This window comes from Phocoena sinus, chromosome 11, assembly GCF_008692025.1.
Source record: "Phocoena sinus isolate mPhoSin1 chromosome 11, mPhoSin1.pri, whole genome shotgun sequence".
Classification (NCBI taxonomy): domain Eukaryota; kingdom Metazoa; phylum Chordata; class Mammalia; order Artiodactyla; family Phocoenidae; genus Phocoena; species Phocoena sinus.
In genome coordinates this window covers 61,827,847-61,843,614 of record NC_045773.1, presented here as the reverse complement: position 1 = coordinate 61,843,614, position 15,768 = coordinate 61,827,847, and the positions used below count along the sequence as shown (strand labels likewise).

The window sequence follows — 15,768 nt, the reverse complement described above, 5'->3', positions numbered from 1 at the left end:
AATTTCTAGATCTTTCTCTATTGGGTATCTAAAATTGTTTCATATTCTTATCTTTAACAGGTCATTGCTTTAGTGATGGATATATTTACAGACGTGGACATTTTCAAAGAAATAGTGGAGGCATCAACTCGAGGGATATCTGTGTACATTCTGCTTGATGAGTCAAACTTTAATCATTTCCTAAGTATGACCGAGAAACAGGGCTGTCAAGTTCAACGTCTCAGAGTAAATATTTCATGCTTTGCTTTGTTTTCTTCAACTATTTTATCTTTATCTCAGTCATTGAATGTAAGGCATGTTAAGTTATATTACTCTAAATGTACACCATATATTTAAGGTGCTGACCACAGAAGGGGTCCCTTGTACTCTTCAGACTGTGACTTCACCATCTTCGTGATGGTTTTATAGGATGCTTTTCTTGATGGTGGGGCACTTAAGCTTCTGAGTTAACTTTGCTGTCAGTCATAATTAATTTACAACCTTGAAATGACTGGCTTGAGTGATAATCTTTCATTCAGCAGATATTGCTTGTCACAATCATTTAGCATAGTGTTTTCAGTGATGTTTGACTTATTAAAAGACAGGTGGATTTTAATCTTAGTTATTTTGTTATCATGCTACTATAACCTGAAAGGGGCTCTTGCAGTAGGACCCTAAGTGACTTATAGAACCATCCTGTGTAAATGATGTAAGTTATGTTAAAATACATTATTTTAAGTGACCATGTTCCTTGAGTACGTCTTTTTTGGGTGGTGTTTTAAAATGTGCTTTTCACTATATTTGTTGTTGTTATATGTTTTAAAAAATTATTTCATGTGTACTTTTTTGGTTACTAAGTTTTTACGATGACATAATTTACTTTTCAAGATATCCCCTTTCTAGCCATAATTTTTACTTTATATTTACATGCAATTCTAGAATATCCGAGTGCGGACAGTAAAAGGCCAAGATTATCTTTCCAAAACAGGAGCAAAATTTCATGGAAAAATGGAACAGAAATTTTTGTTAGTTGACTGCCAGAAAGTTATGTATGGTTCCTACAGGTAAGATCATTGTGTTTACCTCCACTATTATCATCATTTATAGAAGTTATGAGTTTCAAGTTTTAATGTAATCTGTTTAGTTATTTCTTAAAAATAAAAGAAGAACCCTTGCATGAAAAGCTTGGAAACTTGAACTTCAGTTCTGGCTGTGAAGTCATTGTGCAAGTCACATAATTTCCTTGGGCTTCAAGTTCTTCCTCCCCAAAATGAGAGCGTTGACTTATATCTCAGGTTTCCTAAAGCTCTATAATGCTAAAAGTGTTTTTGTTCCTTATGAAAACAGTATGAATCATAATAATTGTTCATAAAAATAGAAGCTATCACCTTGAAGAACCTGCCTAATGGATTGCTCTTATTTTAGTATTATTGAGACTCTGATGATTATCATGTTGTCATCATAGGACTACTGAAAAATCATTGAAGAGTCTGGCTATTAAAATGCCATGGTAAACACTAGGCAAGGTTTTTCAGCCCCAGATATACTCTCTGGCATCTTTCTAGGGTACCACTGCTGGAATATATCTACTTCTGTTCTAGCTTGGCTCTTATGTTTCATTCCCAGTCCTTAAAACTTCTCTGCAAGGCAGTTGTTTTTATCTACATTTGATAAATGATGAAATGGAAGTTCTAGAAGGTTCAGTGACTTGCCTGAAACATCACAGTTAAGGGCCAAAAGACAGTTCAGGTCTGGCAACCCTGTCTAGGTCCAGCTGATTCCAGAGTTTAAGTGCTACCTTCAAACTCCCTTATAAATTCCAGGCAAATTCCTATTGGTCCTGAATAGGATAACACAGTAAGGCTATATCAATAGGCAGATAAAAACACCAAAAACGCGTGAACTGGAGAGGGGGAAGATGGTGGAAGAGTAAGACTCGGAGATCACCTTCCTCCCCACAGATACATCAGAAATACATCTACACGTGGAACAACTCCTACAGAACACATCCTGAACGCTGGCAGAAGACCTCAGACCTCCCAAAACGCAAGAAAGTCCCCACGTACCTGGGTAGGGCAAAAGAAAAAAGAATAAACAGAGACAAAAGAACAGGGACAGGACCTACACCAGTGGGAGGGAGCTGTGAAGCTGGAAAAGTTTCCACGCACTAGAAGCCCCTTCACGGAGACTGCGGGTGGTGGAGGGGGGAAGCTTCGGAGCCATGGAGGAGGGCACAGCAACAGGGGTGCGGAGGGCAAAGCAGAGAGGTTCCCGCACAGAGGATCGGTGCCGACCGGCACTCACCAGCCCGAGACGCTTGTCTGCTCACGCACCGGGGCGGTCGGGGCTGGGAGCTGAGGCTCGGGCTTCCTTCGGAGCACAGGGGGAGGACTGGCAGAATGAACACAGCCTGAAGAGGTTAGTGCACCACGGCTAGCCAGGAGGGAGTCCGGGAAAATGTCTGGGCATGCCAAAGAGGCAAGAGACTTTTACTTCCCTCTTTGTTTCCTGGTGCGCGAGGAGAGGCGATTAAGAACAATGCTTAAAGGAGCTCCAGAGACGGGTGTGAGCCACGGCTAACAGCGCGGACCCCAGAGATGGGCATGAGACGCTAAGGCTGCTGCTGCCACCACCAAGAAACCTGTGTGCGAGCACAGGTCACTATCCACACACCCCTTCCGGGGAGGCTGTGCAGCCCGCCACAGCCAGGGTCCCGGGATCCAGGGACAACTTACCCAGGAGAACGCACGGCATGCCTCAGGCTGGTGCAACGTCGCACTGGCCTCTGCCGCCACAGGCTCGCCTTGCGTCGTACCCCTCCCTCCACCCGGCCTGAGTGAGCCAGAGCCACCGAATCAACGGCTCCTTTAACCCCGTCCTGTCTGAACAAAAAACAGACGCCCTCCTGCGACCTACATGCAGAGGCGGGGCCAAATCCAAAGCTGAAACCCAGGAGCTGCGCAAACAAAGAAGAGAAAGGGAAATCTCTCCCAGCAGCCTCAGAAGCACCAGCTTAAAACTCCACAATCAACTTGATGAACCCTGCATCTGTGGAATACATGACTAAACAACGAATCATCCTGAATTGAGGAGGTGGACTTTGAGAGCAAGATTTATTATTTTTTCCCCTTTTTGTGAGTGTGTATGCATATGCTTCTGTGTGATATTGTGTCTGTATAGCTTTGCTTTCAACATTTGTCCTAGAGTTCTATCCATCCGTTTATTTTTTGTTTGTTTTTTAATTTTTAAAAAACTTTTTTCTTAATAATTATTTTTATTTTAATAACTTTATTTTATCTTACTTTATTTTATTTTATTTTATCCTCTTTTCTTCTTTCTTTCTTTCTTTCTACTTTTTCTCCCTTTTATTCTGAGCCGTGTGGATGAAAGGCTCTTGGTGCTGCAGCCAGGAGTCAGTGCTGTGCCTCTGAGGTGGGAGAGCCAACTTCAGGACACTGGTCCACAAGACACCTCCCAGCTCCACGTAATATCAAACAGTGAAAATCTCCCAGAGATCTCCATCTCAACACCAGCACTCACCTTCACTCAATGACCAGCAAGCTACAGTGCTGGACACCCTATGCCAAACAACTAGCAAGACAGGAGCACAAACCCACCCCATTAGCAGAGAGGCGGCCTAAAATCATAAAAAGCCCACAGACACCCCAAAACACACCACAAGACGTCAACCTGCCCACCAGAAAGACAAGATCCAGCCTCATACACCAGAACACAGGCACTAGTCCCCTCCACCAGGAAGCCTACACAACACACTGACCGAAATTTAGCCAGTGGGGACAGACACCAAAAACAACGGGAACTACGAACCTGCAGCCTGCAAAAAGGAGACCCCAAACACAGTAAGATAAGCAAAATGAGAAGACAGAAAAACACACAGCAGATGAAGGAGCAAGATAAAAACCAACCAGACCTAAGAAATGAAGAGGAAATACGCAGACTACCTGAAAAAGAATTCAGAATAATGATAGTAAAGATGATCCAAAATCTTGGAAATACAATAGAGAAAATGCAAGAAACATTTAACAAGGACCTAGAAGAACAAAAGCAATGATGAACAACACAACAAATGAAATTAAAAATACTCTGGAAGGGATCAATGGCAGAATAACTGAAGCAGAAGAATGTATAAGTGACCTGGAAGATAAAATAGTGGAAATGACTACTGCAGAACAGAATAAAGAAAAAAGAATGAAGAGAACTGAGGACAGTCTAAGAGACCTCTGGGACAAAATTAAGCACACCAACATTCGAATTTTAGGGGTTCCAGAAGAAGAAGAGAAAACGAAAGGGACTGAGAAAATATTTGAAGAGATTATAGATGGAAACTTCCCTAATATGGGAAAGGAAATAGTTAATCAAGTCCAGGAAACACAGAGCATCCCATACAATATAAATCCAAGGAGAAACATGCCAAAACACATATTAATCAAACTGTCAAAAATTAAATACAAAGAAAACATATTAAAAGCAGCAAGGGAAAAACAACAAATAACACACACGGGAATCCCCATAAGGTTAAGAGCTGATCTTACAGCAGAAACCCTGCAACCCAGAAGGGACTGGCAGGACATATTTAAAGTGATGAAGGAGAAAAACCTACAACCAAGTTTACTCTACCCAGCATGGATTGCATTCAGATTTGATAGAGAAATTAAACCTTTACAGACAAGCAAAAGCTGAGAGAGTTCAGCACCACCAAACAGCTTTACAACAAATGCTAAAGGATCTTCTCCAGGCAAGAAACACAAGAGAAGGAAAAGACCTACAATAACAAACCCAAAACAATTTAGAAAATGGGAATAGGAACATACATATCGAATTACCTTAAATGTAAATGGATTAAATGCTCCCACCAAAAGACACAGACTGGCTGAATGGATACAAAAACAAGAACCATATATATGCTGTCTACAAGAGACCCACTTCAGACCTAGAGACACATACAGACTGAAAGTGAGGGGATGGAAAAAGATATTCCATGCAAATGGAAACCAAAAGAAAGCTGGAGTAGCAATTCTCATATCAGACAAAATAGACTTTAAAATAAAGACTACTAGAAGACACAAAGAAGGACACTACTAATGATCAAGGTATCGATCCAAGAAGAAGATATAACAATTGTAAATATTTATGCACCGGGTATAGGGGCACCTCAATACATAAGGCAAATACTAACAGCCATAAAAGGGGAAATCGACAGTAACACATTCATAGTAGGGGACTTTAACACCCCACTTTCACCAATGGACAGATCATCCAAAATGAAACTAAATAAGGAAACACAAGCTTTAAATGATACATTAAACAAGATGGACTTAATTGATATTTTTAGGACATTCCATCCAAAAACAACAGAATACGCATTTTTCTCAAGTGCTCATGGAACATTCTCCATGATACATCATATCTTGGGTCACAAATCAAGCCTTGGTAAATTTAAGACAATTGAAATTGTATCAAGTATCTTTTCCAACCACAACGCTATGAGACTAGATAGCAATTACAGGAAAAGATCTGTGAAAAATACAAACATATGGAGGCTAAACAATATACTACTTAATAACGAAGTGATCACTGAAGAAATCAAAGAGGAAATCAAAAAAATACCTAGAAACAAATGACAATGGAGACACAACGACCCAAAACCTATGGGATGAAGCAAAAGCAGTTCTAAGAGGGAAGTTTATAGCAATACAATCCTACCTTAAGAAACAGGACACATCTCGAATAAACAACCTAACCTTGCACCTAAAGCAATTAGAGAAAGAAGAACAAAAAAACCCCAAAGTTAGCAGAAGGAAAGAAATCATAAAAATCAGACCAGGAATAAATGAAAAAGACATGAAGGAAACGATAACAAAGATCAATAAAACTAAAAGATGATTCTTTAAGAAGATAAACAAAATTGATAAACCATTAGCCAGACTCATCAAGGAAAAAAGGGAGAAGACTGAAATCAATAGTATTAGAAATGAAGAAGGAGAAGTAATACCTGACACTGCAGAAATACAGAAGATCATGAGAGATTACTTCAAGCACCTCTATGCCAATAAAATGGACAACCTAGAAGAAATGGACACATTCTTAGAAATGCACGACCTGCCAAGACTGAATCAGGAAGAAATAGAAAATATGAACAGAGCAATCACAAGCACTGAAATTGAAACTGTGATTAAAAATCTTGCAACAAACAAAAGCCCAGGACCAGATGGCTTCACAGGCGAATTCTATCAAACATTTAGAAAAGAGCTAACACCTATCCTTCCCAAACTCTTCGAAAATATAGCAAAGGGAGGATCACTCCCAAACTCATTCTACGAGGCCACCATAACCCTGATATCGAAATCAGACAAGGATGTCACAAAGAAAGAAAACTACAGGCCAATATCACTGATGAACATAGATGCAAAAATCCTCAACAAAATACTAGCAAACAGAATCCAACAGCACATTAAAAGGATCATACACCATGATCAAGGGGGGTTTATTCCAGGAATGCAAGGATTCTTCAATATACGCAAATCAGTCAAAGTGATACACCATATTAACAGATTGAAGGAGAAAAACCATATGATCATCTCAATAGATGCAGAGAAAGCTTTCAACAAAATTTAACACCCATCTATGATAAAAACTCTGCAGAGAGTAGGCATGGAGGGAACTTTCCTCAACATAATAAAGGCCATATATAACAAACCCACAGCCAACATTGTCCTCGGTGGTGAAAAACTGAAAGCATTCCCACTAAGATCAGGAGCAAGAAAAGTTTGCCCATGCTCACCATTCTTATTTAACACAGTTGTGGAAGTTTTAGCCACAGCAATTAGAGAAGAAAAGGAAATAAAAGGAATCCAAAGTGGAAAAGAAGAAGTAAAGCTGTCACTGTTTGCAGTTGACATGATACTATACATAGAGAATCCTAAAGATACTTCCAGAAAACTACTAGAGCTAATCAATGAATTTGGTAAAGTAGCAGGATACAAAATTAATGCGGAGAAATCTCTTGCATTCCTATACAGTAATGATGAAAAATCTGAAAGTGAAATCAAGGAAATACTCCCATTTACCATTGCAACAAAAATAATACAATAGCTAGGAATAAACCTACTGAAGGAGACAAAAGACCTGTCTGCAGAAAATTATAAGGCACTGCTGAAAGAAATTAAAGATGATACAAATAGGTGGGAAGGAAGACCATGTTCTTGGATTGGAAGAATCAACATTGTGAAAATGACTATACTATCCAAAGCAATCCACAGATTCAATGCAATCCCTATCAAACTACCACTAACATTTTTCACAGAAATATAACAAAAAATTTCACAATTTGTATCGAAACACATAAGACCCCGAATAGCCAAAGCAATCTTTAGAATGAAAAACAGAGCTGGAGGAATCAGGCTCCCTGACTTCAGACTATACTACAAAGCTACAGTAATCAAGACAGCATGGTACTGGCACAAAAACAGAAAGATAGATCAATGGAACAGGATAGAAAGCCCAGAGATAAACCCACACACATATGGTCACCTTATCTTTGATCAAGGAGGCAGGACTGTACAGTGGAGAAAGGACAGCCTCTTCAATAAGTGGTGCTGGGAAAACTGGACAGGTAGATGTAAAAGTATGAGATTAGAACACTCCCTAACACCATACCCAAAAATAAGCTCAAAATGGATTAAAGACTTAAATATAAGGCCAGAAACTATCAAACTCTTAGAGGAAAACATAGGCAAAACACTCTATGACATAAATCACAGCAAGATCCTTTTTAACCCACTTCCTAGAGAAATGGAAATAAAAATAAACAAATGGGACCTAATGAAACTTCAAAGCTTCTGCACAGCAAAGGAAACCATAAACAAGACCAAAAGACAACCCTCAGAATGGGAGAAAATATTTGCAAATGAGGCAACTGACAAAGGATTAATCTCCAAAATTTACAAGCCGCTCATGCAGCTCAATAACAAAAAATACAAAAACCTAATCCAAAAAATGGGCAGAAGACCTAAATAGACATTTCTCCAAAGATATACAGATTGCCAACAAACACATGAAAGAATGCTCAATATCATTAATCATTAGAGAAATGCAAATCAAAACTACAATGAGATATCATCTCACACCAGTCAGAATGGCCATTATCAAAAAATCTAGAAACAATAAATGTTGGAGACAGTGTGGAGAAAAGGAACACTCTTGCACTGCTGGTGGGAATGTGAATTGGTACAGCCACTATGGAGAACAATATGGAGGTTCCTTAAAAAACTACAAATAGAACTACCATATGACCCAGCAATCCCACTACTGGGCATATACCCTGAGAAAATCATAATTCAAAAAGTATCATGTACCAAAATGTTCATTGCAGCTCTATTTACAATAGCCAGGAGATGGAAAAAACCTAAGTGTCCATCATCGGATGAATGGGTAAAGAAGATGTGGCACATATATGCAATGGAATATTACTCAGCCATAAAAAGAAACAAAATTGAGATATTTGTAGTGATTTGGATGGACCTAGAGTCTGTCATACAGAGTGAAGTAAGTCAGAAAGAGAAAGACAAATACCGTATGCTAACACATATATATGGAATCTAAGAAAAAAAAAAAATGTCGTGAAGAACCTATGGGTAAGACGGGAATAAAGGCACAGACCTACTAGAGAATGTCCTTGAAGATACGGGGAGGGGGTAAGGTAAGCTGTGACAAAGTGAGAGAGTGACATGGACATATATACACTACCAAATGTAGAATAGATAGCTAGTGGGAAGCAGCCGCATAGCACAGGGAGATCAACTCGGTGCTTTGTGACCACCTAGAGGGTTGGGATAGGGAGGGTAGTAGGGAGGGAGACTTAAGAGGGAAGAGATATGGGAACATATGTATATGTATAACTGATTCACTTTTTTATAAAGCAGAAACTAACAAACCATTGTAAAGCAATTATACTGCAATAACGATGTAAAAAAAAAAATCCGTCAATATAATTCATCATGATAACAGACCAGAAAAAAAAAAAAAGAGAACACGTGAAGTCCTAGGTCACTCAATACTAAAGACTGCAGGAAGCAGCTAGGAGAGCTGTGGATGTCAACAGAACAATGTGAGGGCAAATTTTGCCTCTTCTCTTAAGAACTTAAAAAGTCCACAAGAAGGAGGCAACTCATTGAATGGGGTGGCTGTGGACAAGTTACTTAACTTGGTTGCCCTTTAGTTTCCTCCTCTCTAAAAGGAGGATAATAATAGAACCTACTTTGTGTCATAAGAATTAAATGAGTTAATTCATCCAAAGCCCCTAATGTCAACTGCTATTTTAGGCCCGTTTTAACTGTTAATATTTGTTAAATTTCTCTTTGAGCTCAGGGACCCTATATTGAAAATCCTTTTTGGAATTTTAAAAGAAAATGTGTTAAGAGCAGAAGTTACAACTAGTGCTTGAAATTAATGAATTCTTTTAAAGACTCATTATTTGTGTTTCTATTTAGTCAGACCCACTTGTTTTTAGAGGGGTTTTAATTGAAATTTTAATTAAATGGGAGTTCACTTGACTTATAAAATGGTGTTTATTATATGAGTATTTTCTATTTTTATTATTTAACTTGACATTGAAGATTATCTTCAACAATAAATTCACATCATTTTGTTTTACTAGGTATTAACAGGTGATATCTGTTGAGATGACTGTAACTGAGCTACTTTAAAATTGGTGTTGGAAAAAACAAACAAACAAACAGCAACAGAAACTCTTTATCTTCTTATCTATATCATAAGCCAGAGTCAAAATTTAAGTTGCTGTTTGTGTAAGTGAATATGGAATACATAGGACCACAGATTATTAAAATTCATCAAAACAATTATCTAACAACTCTACTCTCTTTATTATTTCATGTTAATTTTAAATATATTTCTTTTTAAAAAATTGATGGTTTTCAGCCCTTGCCATTTTTGTTTTTTTCTGACTAATAATTATGGATTTTTCTTATTGTTACCAAATATAAGAGGATCTGGTGGAACTGTTATGAACCAGTCTTTGTAGAAACTGGTTAAAAATGTACTCTCCCTTTTAGGTAAAAGCAGCCTTTATCTCTGCCGTTCTAGTATTGCTATTGTTTTCCTTGTAGGCAAATTCAGAATGCCTTCTTCTTTAATTCAAATTTCTTAGCCATAAAACTTCTTGAAATGCTAAATGCCCAACATTTCTAGAGAGGTCTGGCATCTGTACTCACCATGTCACACACTGTGTGACAGCTCACATGTCACAAGGACAGTTTCATCAGGAAAACACAACAGGTGTTTTGCTACATCTTGATACTAACAATGAGGAGATAAAACACATATACTTCTTTATCAATGTTTGTAAATCAAATTTTGAATTGGATACCCTCATTTGAAATTGTCATAGGAAAACCTGGAAGTTACTTAGTATTGTCCACAGATTTGACTAAGAGAGAATTTTGTACTTTCTTTTTCAATCTTGTGATCTCCCTGCTTTGCTTTCAAGACTTCCCCCCACTAGTTCATCAGTCTCTTATATAGCTTCTTATTTCAGCTAAATATAATTTGTTTTCTGTGTTCAACCAAAACATAGCCACTATCGCGTCCTTCATTTTTCCATACATTTCTTCTTCGACACAAATTGTTTTCCCACACTTTTCAAGTTTGAACTTCTAGGCTTCTAGTCTCTGTCAAAATACTGCTAAACTCTTACTGTCTCTGGGGATTTTCTTCTATTTGATAGCTGAATATTTATTCCTTTACTTGCTGTTTTTAACAAATTTTATATTCATACCTTCAGTTGGATTGAAAATTCCTCAAATGCTTCACTTTTCTACTATTTCTTGTAAGTCATCCTGGTGGTCCACACATCTGTACATAAAAATATTCTTCTCATACTATGAATTCAGTAAGCATACTGATAAAATTAAGCATATCACAATAAGAAGAATTTTAAGTTATACACTGCTGTTTATGATATTTTATGTATTTTAGATTATTGTTCTGCACATTCTTTTAATATTTCCATCTGCCCTCTGTTATTATCTTCCCTGTATAAACAGTAAGCTCCTTTATTGTGGAGAATGGCTCTGTCTCCTTTTTCTTTCATATAAACCCCCATTATATCATGTACATTTTTTGAGACATAGCATATTAGCAATGGCCTTTTCAGCTCAGTTACTCTGTATGTTACATTATCAAGATTTTCTAAAATAAGATTTAAAATTATATATGAAACTTCAAGATAACTGTTGCCTCTAAACTTCAGGAGAGAGATTTGAAGTTCCACAAAGTACTATTAAGTAATTACAAACTTCAATCCCCTAGCAGTTGTATTCTACATGGAAAGGTCTTAATTGGCATTCTGATTGGCATGGTTTGTAAGTACTGAATTTACTGTATATACTGAGTGAAGTGAAGGATGCCCTTAGTGGCTGAAGCTGCTGCCACAAATCCTGTCTGTTTCCAAACCCTGGCACCTAAATTACACTTACACTTAAGCCACAGAGATGAAATACATGCATTAACACAGATGCTCTTGCATCATGACATGCTAGGACCATAAGGAATTGTAGCGAATTATGCTGTCCTTTTCCTCATTCTGGCTGGGAGGAAACTGAGGTCCAAGTTCATGTGGAATAGACAGCTTGGCAGAGGCTAGGTCTCTCAGCTTTTCCTCTAATACCAGCTTGCCTGCACCCTGCCAGGATGTTGTATATGGAATATAATGTCATATTTTACTCCATAAAATCTTAGTAGTCAGAGACGAAAAATGCACACCAGGCTTTTCTTTGTACTTCTTGAAATTATGGATGGATTGAAAGCCAGGACTTATGTTGCTTTGTTATTTAACATATGAATATGGGAGTGGGGAGACATGTACTGCAAGCATGTAATGACTGAAGATGTTCTAAATTATGGTAGTTAAGGAAAATAAAGAAAAATACTCTTTTGTCAACATTAAATGACACTTTTCTTAACAGAGCTAAATATTGTCAGCACAATTAAAATTTGCCTATTTTTATTTTTTTTTTCCCAGCTACATGTGGTCATTTGAAAAAGCACACCTCAGCATGGTTCAGATAATCACAGGACAACTTGTTGAGTCCTTTGATGAAGAATTTAGGACTCTCTATGCCAGGTCCTGTGTCCCCAGCTCATTTGCATGGGAAGAGTCAGCAAGGGTGAAGCACAGCAAAGCACTCTGGAAGAATGGCATTTACCAGCATTCAGTGTCTTCCTTAGCTTCCATTTCCAGCCAAAGAAACCTTTTTGGTACACAAGACAAAATTCATAAACTAGATTCTAGCTACTTCATAAACAGAGGGATATATACTCTCAATCAACGTGACAGATATAATGTAAGAAATCATGCATACAAACCTCATTTTGTTCCCAACTTTAATGATCCAATCCATCGGCATCAACACAGTCAGATAAATGAAAATTGGAAGAGGCATAGTTATGCTGGGGAACAGCCAGAAACAACACCATACCTGCTGCTTAACAGGGCTCTGAATCGAACCGTTAATGCTCCCTATAATTGGAAAAGGCCTTCAGATAGTCGCAGTGTGGCATCCTTGTCACAGGGAGGCTATGCAGGCCACCAGAACACACCTGCCCAGAGTTTTGCTGACCGACTTGCCCAGAGGAAGACGACAAACCTTCCAGAAAGGAATTCCAACGTGTGGAGGTCTTTTAACGGGACAGATAATCATATTCGCTTTTTGCAACAACACATGCCAACCCTTGAACATACCACCAAGTCATTCTTGCGTAACTGGAGAATTGAATCCTACTTAAATGATCATTCAGAAGCTTCCCGTGATTCCAATGGATCGGTTCTAGGTGATCAGTTTGAGGGCTACGACGGTCCCGAGAATTTGAAAGCCAATACCGTTTATACTCACTCTCGGCTTCGTTCTTCTTTTGTGTTTAAACCCACTTTACCTGAGCAACAGGAAGTTAACAGTTGTACAACTGATTCCTCAAATTCAACAGTCGTTGGTTCCCAGGGAAATGACACTCCTAAAAAGATCCCAGACACCCCAACAGGTGCACAGCATCCGACAGACATATCCTCGCAGGAATCAACCCCCAAGCTCCCGTTGCAGTCAGAGGCACCAAAAACGCACACCCTACAGGTTCCCGAAAGCCACCTGGCAGTTTTAATTCCAACTACAAATGGCCCTACGGACTCAAACAACCATTTATATACAACCTTGTCTGTAAATAAGCAGACAGAAAACCTAAAGAATCAACAAAATGAGAATCTGTTTAAAAGGCGAAGTTTCCCATTCACTGACCACTCAAAAGACAATTTAAATCATGGAAATAGTAAGCATTATGTGTATAGTACATTTACCAGGAATCGAATTAGACAACCAGAAAAAACTAAAGAGGATTTGTTAAAAAGTTCTAGAAGTGTTCATAATGTGACCCATGCCATGGAAGTGGATGAGGAAGAGGTTACCAAGAGAGACCCTCCAAGTGGCACTTCTATCAGGTCAATTTCCATTGCTGCTTTGCTTGATGAGAATAAAGAAGAACCCAACAAAGAACTCACTTCCAAGAAAGAAGTGAAGGGTTCCCCAAGTTTTTTGAAAAGGGGATCTCTGAAGTTAAGGTCATTACTTAGCCTTACCCCAGAAAAGAAAGAAAATCTATCCAAAAATAAAGCACCTGCCTTTTATAGAATGTGTAGTAGTTCTGACACTTTAGTTTCTGAAGCTGAAGAGAATCAAAAACAAAAAAAATCAGAACCCAAAATTGATTCATCTCCTAGAAGAAAACATTCCTCTTCATCCAGCTCTCCAGGCAGCATCCACAAGGGTAAGGAAGATGTAGCAGTTCGTTCATCTCAGGGGATACATTCTTCATCTGATGAAAGTAACAAAACTATACCTTCTTCAGGTCCAGTTGAAAGCAAGTTCTTGGAAAAAGCAGGAGGTGCCTCTGCCCCGAGATTCAACACTGAGCAGATCCAGTACCGAGATTCGAAGGAGATTAAAGCAATTGTTGTTCCTGAAAGAAAACCAGCTTCTTCTCTAAGACCAAAACTCAATGATGAGCTTATAAGAACTCATTCAATTGACCGGCGTGTTTACAGTCGTTTTGAGCCATTTTGTAGTATTGAAAGCTCTATTCAGCCAACAAGCAACATGCCAAATACCAGTACACACCACCCAGAAATGAAATCCTCAACTATGGGCAATAGTTATGGCAGGTCCAGCCCAATGCTTAATTACAACACTGGTGTTTACCACTCATATCAGCCAAATGAAAACAAGTTTCGAGGACTTATACAGAAGTTTGGAAACTTCATAAACAAAAATAAATGAAATACTGTAACTACAAATAGACTTTAAAATACAAAATAAATGTGGCTATAAATATTTGTCCAGAGAACATTGTAGATTTTTTTTTGTAATATCCTAATAGATTTCTATGGGGGTGGAATTTTGGGTGTGAAGTATATGTTTACCAACTTACTAATGTATAGTAAAGTTATTGTTCTGTGTGATAAATTTAGTTGTGCTTAATTACACTAGAGATGGAATGTCCATAAATACATGATTTTTAAATGGTAATAGTAAGACAAATGTAATGAAATTGTTTTCTTCAGACTGAAGATCTTCTTAAGTCTTAAATGGAAACTTTGGCAGAGAGATGGTATATGGATTTTAACCATTCATTGCAAATGCTTTCCTTATTAAAACGGATCATGGATCATAACGCTGTCAACGGTCCTTTATAGTACATCTTTGTGGGGTTTTCATATCTTCAAATTATGAGAAAATAGGACAAAGCCTTTGTGGTTTTTAATTACCTTTAAATTCTATGAGATAACTTGTATTTTATTAATGTTTTATTAATTTTTCTGTGGAACTGGTTGGGCAGCAACAGTACAATTTAAACCGTATAGCACAGCACATTTTTTTAGTTTATCTGAGGTGTTTGCAAAGTATCAGTCTCAGGTAGTTCAAGTACACCATAGAAATTTATTTTCAGGATTTGCTTATTTCCACTCTGGACAAAGGGAGCCTGTACTGCACTCCACCCATCAGCTGCTGAACTTTTATTGTCATTCTTTCCTTCAAATTTATAGCAAGCCAACAGGAATTTGGAAAACCTGAATTATTCCTCTCTTTTTTCTAATACAAAGAAGATTTTAGAAATGTAAACTTCTACATAAATTTTTATCTTGGATTAGTACGACAGTGCTTAGGTGTTTTGCTTGCAAAAGTCTTTGTTCTTTTCTATACTGTGCCAAATACACTCTGACTGCATAGTGTTTTCTTGAGAGAACCCTGATGAAAATGAGAAGTGCTATCTGGCTTGTTTCTTCCATGACCTTGGGGCCTCACTGAAAGTTTTAAATCTTTCTATATCTTAATTTGATGATGATATGCAGTTCATAAGATACACTTTGCTTTTTTTAGAGTAATGAAATAAAAGCTCCATATCCATTACAGAGACTTTAACTTGGCTTTACTTCATCCACAAAGAACAGAATTCAAGAAACAATGCATAATTTGAGAAGTGGAAAGTGTTCCTATGAAACTTTTTTTTTAGTTCCCCGACCAGGGATTGAACCCATGCCCCCTGCAGCGGAGTCTTAACCACTGGACCACCAAGGAAATCCCCTATGACACTTTAAATATATCGTTTAACACCTTCTAAGTTGCTATATGAGGCAGCATGTTGTTTTCAAAATTCAGTCAAATATTAATATCTACGTCAATACTAAGTAATTAAAATAACGATATT

General features: G+C 37.9%; 1 protein-coding gene across 1 annotated transcript in view; it reads left to right on the top strand.

Annotated features, from left to right (window-relative positions):
- The window catches only part of FAM83B (family with sequence similarity 83 member B), a 71,804-nt gene extending 57,465 nt beyond the window's left edge, over positions 1 to 14,339 (top strand). Inside the window, exons 2-4 of the mRNA XM_032649504.1 lie at positions 61 to 225; positions 919 to 1,043; positions 12,038 to 14,339. Coding sequence (XP_032505395.1) covers positions 61 to 225; positions 919 to 1,043; positions 12,038 to 14,339 — 2,592 coding nt within the window. The remainder of the gene's footprint in view (positions 1 to 60; positions 226 to 918; positions 1,044 to 12,037) is intronic.
- Positions 14,340 to 15,768: the final 1,429 nt, after the last annotated feature.